Source organism: Oryzias latipes, chromosome 5 (assembly GCF_002234675.1).
Source record: "Oryzias latipes chromosome 5, ASM223467v1".
NCBI classification, from domain to species: Eukaryota; Metazoa; Chordata; class Actinopteri; order Beloniformes; family Adrianichthyidae; genus Oryzias; species Oryzias latipes.
Genome location: NC_019863.2, coordinates 24,911,652 through 24,924,420, shown reverse-complemented (window position 1 = coordinate 24,924,420; position 12,769 = coordinate 24,911,652). Strand labels below are relative to the sequence as shown.

The 12,769-nt window shown below is 40.7% G+C and overlaps 1 protein-coding gene across 4 annotated transcripts in view; it reads right to left on the bottom strand.

The window, feature by feature from the left end:
* LOC101174261 (fibulin-2) overlaps positions 1 to 12,492 on the bottom strand; it is a 32,390-nt gene extending 19,898 nt beyond the window's left edge. Inside the window, exons 1-5 of one of the 4 annotated variants that reach the window (XM_023955131.1) lie at positions 11,962 to 12,492; positions 8,849 to 10,568; positions 2,752 to 2,875; positions 2,226 to 2,355; positions 1,458 to 1,644 (exon numbers count right to left, since the gene is read on the bottom strand). In XM_023955131.1, the coding sequence (XP_023810899.1) occupies positions 1,458 to 1,644; positions 2,226 to 2,355; positions 2,752 to 2,875; positions 8,849 to 10,532 (2,125 nt within the window). In that variant the 5' untranslated portion in view covers positions 10,533 to 10,568; positions 11,962 to 12,492. Of the gene's footprint in view, positions 1 to 1,457; positions 1,645 to 2,225; positions 2,356 to 2,751; positions 2,876 to 8,848; positions 11,270 to 11,306; positions 11,655 to 11,961 lie in introns of those variants that run through there. The other 3 variants (XM_023955128.1, XM_023955130.1, XM_023955129.1) reach the window with 3 other exon arrangements.
* Positions 12,493 to 12,769: the final 277 nt, after the last annotated feature.

Sequence of the window (12,769 nt, the reverse complement as noted above, 5' to 3'; positions counted from 1 at the left end):
GCAGCACAATTGAAACCGCCCAATCCCGCGAGATTTGGGTTGGGTCCCGCGGGACCCGGCGGGACCCAATCCCAATGCAGCCCTCTACTGCGAATGACCAAAATACAGCAAAAATGACATATTGTCATCAAAATATCAGACTTCCTGTGCGACTGACAGCTTGGTCCCAAGAGACTTTTTTGTAGGTTTCTATCCGATGAACATGCCCTGTTAAAATCAGGTTTGTACTATAAAGCATATGGAGGTGCTCGCGAAAACAAATTTTGCAGGTGGCGCTATCGAGCCATTTTTGTTTACCTATGCCGTTCTCCTATAAAATATGAAATTTTTCGCGACTCCTGATGTGTATACAAAATTTGGTGAGTTTTGGGGTATGTTAAAGGCCTCAAAAAGGCGACGGAAAAGTCGGAATAATAATAATAATAATAATAATAAACCTAACAGATACAATAGGGTCCTTGCACTCCGTGCTCGGGCCCTAACAAGACTCCAAGTATTGAACAAAAACATCAAAGATCGTTAAGATTAATCAAAGTGTTTTCCTCGTGGCGAGGTTCATGTCAGACATGTTTATGTTGGTAAAACATGTCCTTAGCTTTCACCTGCAGGTTTTAAGTAAATAGTCATCATCATCTGGTTGACATTATCCAGCACAACACCATCAAATGTGTTATTGATTAAAATGGGAGGAGGAGTGACAGAAGACAGACAACAGCAGCGTCGGCTTTCGTGAACTTTCGTGAACTCAGATTTAAGTCAAACTGGTGACAAACACAAGGGTTTTGTGTGTCAGGTAGAACAATGCACATTTAAAAAATAAATACTTTATTCCAATTAGTAATATCCAAATGTCCAATCTGAACATAAAAAAAAATAAATCCAAATGTTAATTCTAAATTGAGATCTAAATCCAAAACATTTTTATTTACACCTTGGAATTTAAACTAAATTTACATTTAATTAAAATGTAATTCAATCTGAATGATAAAAGTAAACTCTTTTTAAAAACTAACCCCTTCATGATGGAGTTAAATATGTATTTAAATGTTTCATATGAATGATCAAATATATTGTTAGTTTTAAATGTAAATCTATATACAAAATCTGAATGAATATGTTATTTAAAAAGGAAATTATAAATATTAAATGTTGATGTTACATCTGAGCAAACATTTTAAGTGTTTATGTTTTCCCATTGTTTTTTTTTATTATGATTATGACGTTTTTAGCCAAAATTAAAATTTGCCTTTGAGTTGTGGGAGGACTTGAATTGTGAAATGTTTGTGTGGACTTGCTATCCGTTCATCTTTCAGTGTACAACCCACAACAGGCTTCGGCTCACTTTTTTCTTTTTTCTTTTTTTTTACCAATACCGGGTTCACAGCAGTGGATCCACAGATAGCAGCAGCCTAAAGAAGGAAAAGGTTTAAAATCTCCACATTGGGATTGATATGTACCTCTTCTGGGCAGGACAGTTGGCCTGAGGTTCTCCTGTCCCCTCAATGGGAGCTGGCTTTGAGCTTCAACTTCCTCACAGCAAGTGAGGAAGACATGACCACACGAGTATACCAGGTGCAGGTCAGCATCACAACCTTGACCTTGGCGGCGCATCCAGAGGCCCAGCGCACAGCAGCTGCAGCACACCTGTCCGTACATTATGAATTATCCTCATGAGCCCATTATGTTTCTGAGATTTTTCACAAACATTAAAATAAATCAAAATAGACTGGTTTGTAAATGTGATCCAAATGCAGGAGATTTAAGCTGAACCACATGTTCCGCATGTTAAACCAGACTGTGTAAAATAAATCTCAGTGAATGGCTTGGCACAATGCTACAGCATCATTGCCCAGGGAAATGAGTTTGTGGCATGGGTGCCCAAACCAACACCCTTCCTCTTACAGTGGCGGGGGTCGCTAGTGTAGCCAGCAGCTCCACTTCCCCTTGGAAGCATTTTCTTTTTGAAAGATGCAAAAAGAAAGCATTGTCACTTCAAAACATTTTTCCCTCAAAGCATGAATGGAGGCTCCACTGGAGCAGAACCCTAAAACAGATGTGTCACGGCTAAAACACAGAACACAATCACAGCTCTTAGTACATTAAAACAGCGCTGTGGTTTGCAGTTTCTGTCTGGCATCAGTTAGAAATTTTAACTCCAACTCATCTGTTCTGCTTTATTTCTCCACCCCGATGTCCATTGTGTTTTGCTCTGCACTTCTACATACCTGATAGGAGTCATCCATGCACGAGTTGCCATCGTCTCCTTCACAAGAGCGTCCAGCTTTGGCTGAAGTCACACCAGAATCACACCTGATGCTGTTCAAAGAGCGGATGCAGCACTGCTTCTGTGCAAGACTGAAACATAACACCCACATGCACAACAGTGTTAATGACGGGTTTTGTGTAAATGCTGCTCATCAGGCGATATTTCAGGGTCCAGTTTTTCTTATTTTCATGATTATATCTTTAAAATGGCAAAAATTCAAAACTCTGCATGAGTTTATGTATGCTTTATATTAGTGATTGAGTCATAGTAGGGAAAGAATGGATGCAAATGACATGGGAATCTCAGGAAAGGTTTTAAAATGTTGATTTTATTCACAAAAATACTCATGAGAGTTACCGCCATCTTTGGTATTTTTTAGAATCACTATTTATGGATTACTCAAGTCATTAAGAATACTGAAAAATATCAGAAATTGCCCTAAAATAAGATGAGCTGTGTCAGTAAATACAATTTAAGTCATTTACCTGCAAACAGAGTTCTTGTCATTGCTCAACTTTGGCATGGCCTTGCAGTGGAATTGTTCATTCGCCCATCTGTGACCAGCATTACAGCAGTGCTGCAGAAGATCTTTAGCAGACACACCTGGACCTGTGGAACCATAACACACAGGTAAGCAAACATCTAAACATCTGTGACAGCTTTAAAACAGATTGTTTTGCAGAGCCCCTGAGTTTTCAGAGCAGCAGTGAACGCACCAAACAGACGCCCACTGCTGATCATGAGCATCTGGTAGACTTCAACAGGCCTTAAAGGTCCCTCTGAGATTTTCCCAGATGGAGTAAGAGTTACAGAAAACAGTAGACCATTTTATGACTGAAACACTCTCTGGGTTTGAGTGAATCTTGTTAGCCAGGTTCAGCAAAGGCAGTCATCACACACACTCAGTAGATGCAGTGGTGCGTTCAAGTTTTCCTTAAGAACTGAACTGTCAGCGCAATTCACCTGAGCCAAAGCTGTGCCTTCAGAGGGTGTTCCTTTCAGGAATTAAATCTTGAATCTGAATTCAAATGAGCCTCATAGCCACAGTTAAGCTTTGGTCACGCACGTTTGGCAAAGATCTGAAGCTTCTCAGGGAAACATAAAGGTTTTAGACATATCAGATGAAAATAAGAGTAACTAAAAGAAGTGTTATTAGCGGATCACACACTATTATTTATCATTGTATTGCATGACAACAACACAACAAAAGGAACGTGACATTACAACACAATTTTGATGTCTGCATTAAGGGCTAAGGGTAGTTTGTCAATTAAATTAAACCACTGTTTTTTATTTTTACAGGTCATCTTAAAACTATGCATTTCACGTCCATGTAACCTAAAAGTAACTAACCATTAAGTTCATTTTCAAGGCTTTAATTTTACAACCAAGACAGTCCCACATACCAAATAGGCAAGGAAAGCAGCAAACCAAGCCACAAATAAAAATATTTTCAGGTATTGTAATCCATCCATCAGTCATCTGCATCTGATCTGTACTGATTGTATTTACAACCTTCTGCAAGAGAAGGTACATGCTGGATAGGTCTTTAGAATATGCAGGCGCATGTACTCTTTTAAAGGTTTAAGTGACCACACTAGAGATTTGTGGTGTAAAATCTTTGAACTGGAAAATACAGCAGCAACAATCATTCTCCATTAACCCTTGTGCTATCCTATGGGGTCCAGATGACCCCACCCATACATTGACGTGTTATCCCTACTATGACAAAGATGGATAAAGGTGGAGAGGATTTCATGTAATCCATGGACACCAGTGAAGATCACAAATCATTGAAGAAAAAAGGTTTAGCGCACTGTCTAGTGGGTCTAGATGACCCAGCTCCCAATGTTAAAGTGCCTATGATAGCACAAGGGTTACACGTTCTAAAACAGCTTGATGATAAAATTAAAACTACGTACGTACAGTGAGATCATTTTAAGGTATGAACTATAGTTTCCTTGCACAACACTGAGACACAACATTCCTAACTTGCAGAATGTTGCAGAAACTGAAAAAGGCAGTTTTAAAAACTTCCGCTTTAATTTAATTTAGTCCGGAAGACTTCAAATCTCAGAAAATCCTTGTTAAATAATGACAGCTTGCAGTTCACATTAAAGTTGTTAACCCTGGCCTCGACTGATATCATAGGTCTGTCTGATTCGCATATTTTGGCTTGGCAAAGATTTTCTTCGAATGCCCTTCCAGAGACAATCCTCTGTATTTATCCGACCAGCACAATGAGACCCTGGCTTGTGCCCCCTCATGGCTACATTGCATTTCATAATAAAGTCAGATTTAGAAGTTAAAGCATTTGCCCACCTCAGAACTGATTTATACAAATCAGCCTCCAGGAATGGCAGACAAACGCTTCTACTGTAAAACATGTTTTTACACTGAATGCAGTGTTTAATATTGTTGGTATTAACATTAAAAAAAAGAATTAATGCTGCCTTATACTTTTAGTAATGCTTAGTTTCTGATCCTTCAATCGGTGAATTTTAAAATCTTTTCAGCCAATTATAGTACTGCTGGTCTTTAGCTCTCTTCTTCTCACAGAAAATTAGTCTAGAATGGGACAAAAGGGAGGATTCTGGGTTAGCTTTTAGAAACTTAATGAAAGTGATGAGCTGTAGCTCAGTTAACAAATTAGAAAGACCCCATTTAATATTTTTAACAGCTTTAATAACTTTTAAGACATTTTATTATTTAACCATTTATTAATGAAGACATATTTGAAATAGTGAGTTGGGATTAATCATCTAACTAGACTCTCACCCGCAGACCAGAATGAGTTTTTTCAGCCTCCACAGCCAAAGAAACTAAATTGAAAAAACAACTGTAGCTCAAATATCATATACTTTGTTTTAAACAGACAGAGTGGAGTACTATTACTGTTGAGTATTATTACTGCTCATCAGGTAATAATGAATTCTTACCGCTGATATGCTGATTTGATTGCTCAGAGTTGCACATGCAGGTACAGTATCAGGTTCACATATCAAATATTTTTCACTTTCAGATTGCAAAGCTCATGAGCAAGGTTGATTTCTGCACACGGTCAGAACAAACAGTTCACTGCATGTGGCAGGAAAATACACGAAGCACTCAGTTCCTAATTAGGATAAGGTCCAGTCTGCAAGGGCAACCAGAAGAACTGACCTTAGATTAATACCTGGTCTGTCTGTGAGCAAGCACTTTAACCAAACTGACAGAAGTGGCCCAGATGTGAGCTCATTTCATAAATGCTTAGGAAAAAGATTGTCCCATTCCTTTTTAGTTTTCAATGTTTCAGCATTGAGAAGCATTTAGGAACACTAGGCCTCATCTGTGAACGAGACACATGCTTTCCATTGATTATAGTAGGTAATTTAGGCAGATTATTTTCCCATATAGGTCTGATAAAAACACTCCACTCAAGTCAAAATTTAATGAAATTTTCCGTTCTCCATCAGTGGAAAAGGCTTGTCAGCCAAAGGTCACACATGCTGGAACAATTAGGTTTTGGCAGCAGGTCACTTTCAGGCTTAGATACAGGTGTGGTACAGCACAGAATGAGTCCTATCCTGCTTCTTTAACAAATACCAGCAAATCAGGGGAAGCCCACAGACTCATGATATATGATATATGCATGCTTCCTCTCCATTTCCCCTGTTTTCCTCCTACTCAGATTGGAGCCTCATAGGAGAAGATGTGGAACCGTGAGCTTGAAAGGACTGTTGTAACTTTAGCATGGTTTCTCACTGAGCTTTTCATGAACAGTCCAAGAAACAATTTAAAGCAGTTTCTATTCAACTTCTGCTTTTTTTCCAGCAAGTTCTGTCTAATGTTTCTATTCTTTGTGTGGAATTGCACATTTCCTGAAATACCCAGCATGCCAAAGTGGCCTCCCGTAAAAACTCTAATATGCAGCCATCAATCATTAGCAGCCCGCCTGCAGCCACACCCTCATGCCTGTTTCCAGCAGCTCTGTGGGAAATCCCTATTCCTTTTTCCTTCCAGTGTCAGAAAATTGCACTGCTTCAGAAAAGCATTAACAATTTAAATTTGGAAGTCTGCCTTTGTTTTCATTGTTTTTGAAAGCCTCCAATGTTCAGACTGAATGTCAGCCATGCATTACGGTGAGTTTCGGCCAAGTCTGACCTTTCATGTTTGCAGACCAAACAAAAACATGCTTGTCCCTCTCATTAGACTACAGTGGTGGGAAAAAGTCCTTCTAATCATATCTCATCTCCTTGCCTGTTTGTCCCACACAAATATTTTAGATCAAACAAGTCCACATCACAAGCAAATGCATGAATCCGATTTTTCAACAAAGATGTTTTTAAGGCAAATAAACCTACATGTAGGAAAAGTGATTATCCCTTAAACTAATTCCTGGTTACCACAATAGAGCGCTTTTAACTTTTTAAAGAATCTAAAACTTTGGACACGTTTTGACAAAGAACCAAGATTTTTAAAGACCCACTTCAATGAAAATTTGATTTTTTGGGGTGTTTTTAAAATGTTTTAGTAGCAATTTTCTCATAATAGAAGACATATATATATATATATATATATATATATAAAAAGATAATTAAGCTCAAAATTTCATTCTTGAGTGTTTCTTTATTCAAATTGTTGTGAATCAGAACCAGACGCAAAAATGCTTAGGAAAAAGATTGTAGGTTTGGCATAGGAGCTGCTTCTGCAATCGAAGAGCACACGAAGCTCCATGCTCTGCTCTCCAAAGTAGGGGGGGGGGGTTGCTCCACGACAACGGTCCCACCCACAACACAGAGTTAAATTTGTAATAACCTGCCGTCTCTCTGGATATAATGAAATTCTTTAGGAAATTAGAAAATAAAACAGTTATTTTGAATTTGGCACAAAAAAAAAAACGCAGAATCACAACTGAAAGACCACCAGGAACGCTTTGAAAAAAACTCAAAAGATTATTGGAGTGGGTCTTTAAGGTGTTGCATTCATAGTGGGTATAGAACTTTGTTTCAGAGATGGACTATGTGGTTCGTTTTGGACCTTTGAATCTGCGGTGATGCATGCAAGATTTTCTGAAGCTATTACTGCTACACCAGTTGGGGGCTCTTGTGAGAGAAAGGTGGCCGCATAAAGAGTAATTAAAAAAAAATCTAAATTTATACTGTATTCATCCCTCAATGGGGAAATTCTTCTCCGCATTTGACCCATCCCCTGGGGGAGCGGTGAGCTGCAGCTGAACTGCGCTCGGGAGGCAGTAGTGTTAAGGGCCTTGCCTAAGGACCCCCACTGGGTGATGTTAACTGCTCACCATTGATATGGTAATTGCCCCCCAGTACCATTGCTTATTCCCCTCCGGGAATCGAACCCTGGATTCCTGCATGGTAGCTTGTCACCTTACCAACCGAGCTACCCAGCCACTATTACACATTCTTTGATAAGAACCTATTAGTTTTCATGCAGATATGGAGGACGTACTTGATGAAAATTACTCAAGTTTCATATCTGATACTCCTGCATCATGAAGGCAATTGTCCAGGAGATGAGAAAGCAGCAATTCTCTGATGATAGGATGTCTGTGAGGCTCACATCATGAGGGCAGACATGGCTGAAAGCATTGCCTTCAGTCTACAGCCAGAATCCACAGAATCCTTCATTGTACACAACAAAAACAGACCCCTTAATAAGTCAAATGTTTTTTACCCCATTGTCCGATTTTTTTAAATAAGCAAAAATAAAGAAAGAAATAATCTGCCAGTGAAGTAGGCACAATGATCTTACCAAGTTTTTGAAAAAAATACTTTTCAAAAAAATCTGAAGAATTTTTTCTAAACATGACAATACATGTCAAAAAACATTCTCAACACAGTGAAGTACATTAGTTTTGTTAATGTATCTTTTGTACTTATACAATTATTTAACACATGAGCGATGGTATTCAGTTGGATACAGTTTTGTTGTTGAAGCCTTGTAATTTTATGTAATGTCATTTATGCTTGTGTCATGAAATAAGTAAAACAGCTTTTGAATTTGTTGGGATTTCTAATGACATGAATGGTTGCAATGGTCTGTTTTATTCCTTATCTTTACCCATTGACAAAATAAAAGGATTTTTACATATCTTTGTCATTATCACTGTAAATGCTACATTCTCTGGAGAGATGACTGTTCACAGCTGCAAACGGGTCATTCTGTGAGTGCATCTTGTTTATTTAGGAAAAAAGCATAACTCTGCAGCTGCTGTGATTATATTCAATCAAAAAATCTTTTCCAGGGTCCAGTTGCTCGTATGGTTAAAGCCTAAAACCCGCCTAAAATAATGGGTCATAACAGAACCAGACTGTATTTTATAAAGACAAAGGAAATAAAAAATATTGGACACTTACAAAATGGTTTAAGCCAGGGGTGACATAATCCAGGCCTCAAGGGCCGGTTTCCAACATGTTTTCTAACCAACCTGCCATTGAAGCTCCGTAATGGCTGAACACACCTGATCCAGATAATCAGCAGCAGAAAAGGCAGGATTTCCGGAGAACCAGCAGGAAGCTGGCGCTCGAGGCCTGGATTCTGTCACCCCTGGTTTAAGTCAACAACTTTCTGACCCACCTGCTTCAGGTGCTAGCTCCTCCGTGCCTGCAACATCATGCCACCTTTCCACGGGAAGCCTCTCCTGCACTTTGCCCTGTGGTGCTTGGGTAGGGGTGGTAATAAAGCTGACCGTGGGGGTTTGCTGGAGCACGAGACTCATGGATGTGGAATTGTTGGGTTGTGATTGATTTCCATTTCCATTTCTGTTAAGACCACTACTCCCCAAATCCTCATGGGTTTTGTCCTTCTGAAATGGCTTGACAGTTTCATTCAGATCCTGTACATCAAACTCACTGACACTCTGAGACTCTTCCATGCCTTCCCCCCTCTCTTCCTCATCTTCATTCATCCTCGTCTTGTCATCTAGTCCATATGACTCATTTGGAGATTGTGTGGTTGACTGGAGAAATGGCACATGTTGAGTTTTCTGAGTGGTCTTTGAAAATGTCTTCATGTGTTCTCTTTCGTGATTGGCCAGAGTCTCTGTACTTCTTGTCAGGTGTTCACCGTTGATCTCTAGGCTTGAACCTTCCGTAGTGGAACTGTCAGCAACATTTAAGTCAATTGTCTGAGGCTGAAAACCACTTTCTGAATTCACATCTGAAAACTTTGGTTGATGCTCACTTTCAGTCCCTTGGTATAATGGAAAAATAAAACTTTTATGTATGTTCAAAGCCCTCTCTGCCTCTGTATGTGGTTCCAAATCCCCCAATGAGACACTTTGTGCCCCTGCTGAACCCTGAGAAAGTTCCCAAGCTGCAGTGGTGTCTGTTGGTGAGTTTGGAGTCTCCTGCTCATCACTTGACTGATTTTCAGTCAATTCTTTAGGATGTTCATGAGCTCCATGTCGCTCCCTTAGCTCCATACTGCCTTGCATCTTTAAGCTTGAATGTACAGAGCTTCTGTCAGAATCGACAGAGCCACGAGACAGAGAGGAAATTTTAGTGGGAAAGACAGAAGACTGAGTGGGGTCCACAGGCAGTGATGGGTATTCTTCTGAAAAGTCTGTAGGGCTGTAATCATAATCATCTGAGTCTTCCTTATCCAATAATGGCACCTTGAAAAGAGGAAGATTTCCCGGAAAAGGAAGACGGTCCAGTCTGGTGAAGGAATGCATTTGGCCGTGTTGGTCAAACCTGTCGGGGATGGCGTCATGCCTGCTGCTGTTCCCATCTGTGGTGTTCTGTGCATCACACGGTTCACGGTAGCACATGAGCTCTCCCCCTTCACTGGGACAGTGGCATATCCAGCAAGGTCCAACCTGAAATGAATGATTGGCCTCATACTTGTGGTCACCTTGGAAACACCCAAGCTGTTGGCACTGCCTGCAGCCATCAACAGGCTCCGAAAACTCAATACAGTTAGGGGGCACTTCAGGACAGCTCATGAAATGGCAGATGATTCGCCCCCCTCCAAGTGGACAGGAGCACTCAGTGCTGCCGTAATCGACAAAGTAGGAGTCTCCTTCAGGGACTGAGCCATTCTCAAAACCAGCACTCACACAGTCATAGTACTGGTAGCCTTCACATGTGCATCCTTTCTGCAAGCAAGAAGCACAACAAGAGCCACTGTCCAAGATGGCATCGATGCAGTTGTCCAGGAGGGGGCAGTCCACCCCAGTACAGTCCTGCTGGCAAAGGCAGATACTCAGACAGAGAGAAAACCAGAGACCTCTTAGGAATGCTACTTCAATTCCAGCCATGGTGTTTCCTCATCAGTTGAAGGAGATCTTCTTTATCTACAAAAATACAAAACAAAAAACAAGTAACTGAAGCAGTTACTGTGAGGAGAGCAGACTCTCTGAAGTAAAAAATAAAACTCCACATTTTAGTTTTCACTTTTATGGTTGACTAATTCATAAACCAACAAAACAAAGACAAACAAAAATCAACCTCAAGTGTTTTGGTGATGTAATAAAGTCGCACTAGGGAAACAAGCAAACCAACACGTCCACTAATCTTAAAGTCCCACTCCCATCAGCTTGTGATCTATTGTAAAAGTGTTCCCAGCTAATACAGTATGACTGGTTAGCAATGTCTGAGAAGTAAATGGGGTCCACAAGCTGTCTTCACATATGGAACTTCTAAAAAAAGCACACACACAAACAGACACATGCACACCATTCCATTGTTTAGTTAAAAAGGGTCCATAAAGTTTATGAAATATAGATTTTTCTATGCACATCTGTCATTAAAAAGAGAGAAAACTTCTAATTTTCCTCAAAACCACAGCTTAACATCAGCCTGCAGCATTTGAAGAAATTATCTTTAAATTGTTTGTCTCCGCTTAAGCACCAGTTTATCCTCCTGAATTATCACACAGTAATTGCTCTGTATAATTTCGTTGTACCTTTTTTCTGTGGTGACACTGAATCTTTACACATCTGGACACTGCGACCTCAACTTTGTTGACTTTAGCAGCCCCCATAACCAATCCAGGTTAGTGCTCCAGGTGACTGCACATCTGGAAGACTTACCAGCCCTCACACCTGAAGGCAGAGGAAGCAGACCCAGAATGTTCCTGAAATCCTTGAACTGCTGCAGCTACACTTTTCTTCTTTAGAAGCCCATCTGATTTCTGTTTAGGAGCAGCAGAGAAGAAATACTTCACTGCAGACATACACACGTGGGACTAATGCAGCATTTCATACAGATCAAACCAGAATGTCATGTAAGGATGGATCAGTTGACGTCACATGATCCATATTTTATTTTCTTTCATCAGACAGCTCGTATAGCTGTAAGGCTTAGGCGCACAAACAGCACATGGAAGCAGTGGGTTTATTCAACTCGCTGTTTCTTACAGTGAAGTGGGGGTGGGGGGTCTTCCCTTTGTCCCTGCCTGTTCAAACACAAAAAGCAATTGCTGTGAAGCAGCAGAACTTTGATCAGAGCCACAGAAGATTCTGAACCTATTCGCGCAGACTCAAACTAAAGTTTCCCTAAAATTCTGAATGAACTTCTGCAGAGGTTGCAGATCATCATCAAACTCAGAAGAAACCTGCTTTCAAACAGAAGGGAGCACAACGATCAATGGTCCGCAAACCCTCACTAAACACCCCTGAGGTCTACAGACCTTCCTCTCAGGGTCGGTCCGGTCCGCAAACAGCTCAAGAATGCGCCTTTTCTTACCTGGTTGTCAGCAGAGCTGTTGGTCCTCCGCGCGCCGCAGCGAAGGAGATGCGCGCGCGCCGCGGGGTGCAGGCGCGCGGAGGAGGAGCCGAGGGTCAGCTGCCCCTGGCGGGGACTCCGCGAAGCCTTTAGAGCCCGGTGAGGAGCCAAAACACCGGGACCCGCTGCGCAAAGAGATAATCAAACGGGGTCAGGAATTACTGAAGAACCTGAGGTGCTGACAGATTACTACACGTATCGTCTCCACATGGTTGCGCCCACAGAGAAACTGGATTATGAAAGACTGAGGATGTTCTTTTGTAATTAGACCTTCTCCTTTATGTATTTATTCCCTTCAGAATTCTTCAGAGTTCTGTTGTTTCACATTCAGAACAGTTCTCTAATGGCCGGATGTACAGCGATCTGCGCCCTGGCCAAAAGCTTTTCAAGGCCCCTCTCGTATCCAAGGGTCATAAATGAGTTGTTGGAAGCGTTTTTGTGAAGTTTTCAAATAAAGTTAGAAATAAATGAAAAAAAAAATACGGAAAACACAAGTGGTAGAGCTAGAAAATTTGATATAGGGGAGGAGGGGGCTTTGGTCCTCCTTCGTTTGGACATCAGAGGTTCATTTTTTCCCCTCCACCACCAGGAGGCGTCCCTGCATCAAATTCATCTCAATCTCCCTCAGAGGTCTGCAACCTTCAAAGACCCACTCACAAGAAAATCATGTATATACTATGAAAAATAATCTTAAGGTTGCATTTCTGAGAATGCCATTATTCAAATTGTTGTACATTAGAAACACACAAAAATGCAGTCAGAAAGAGCT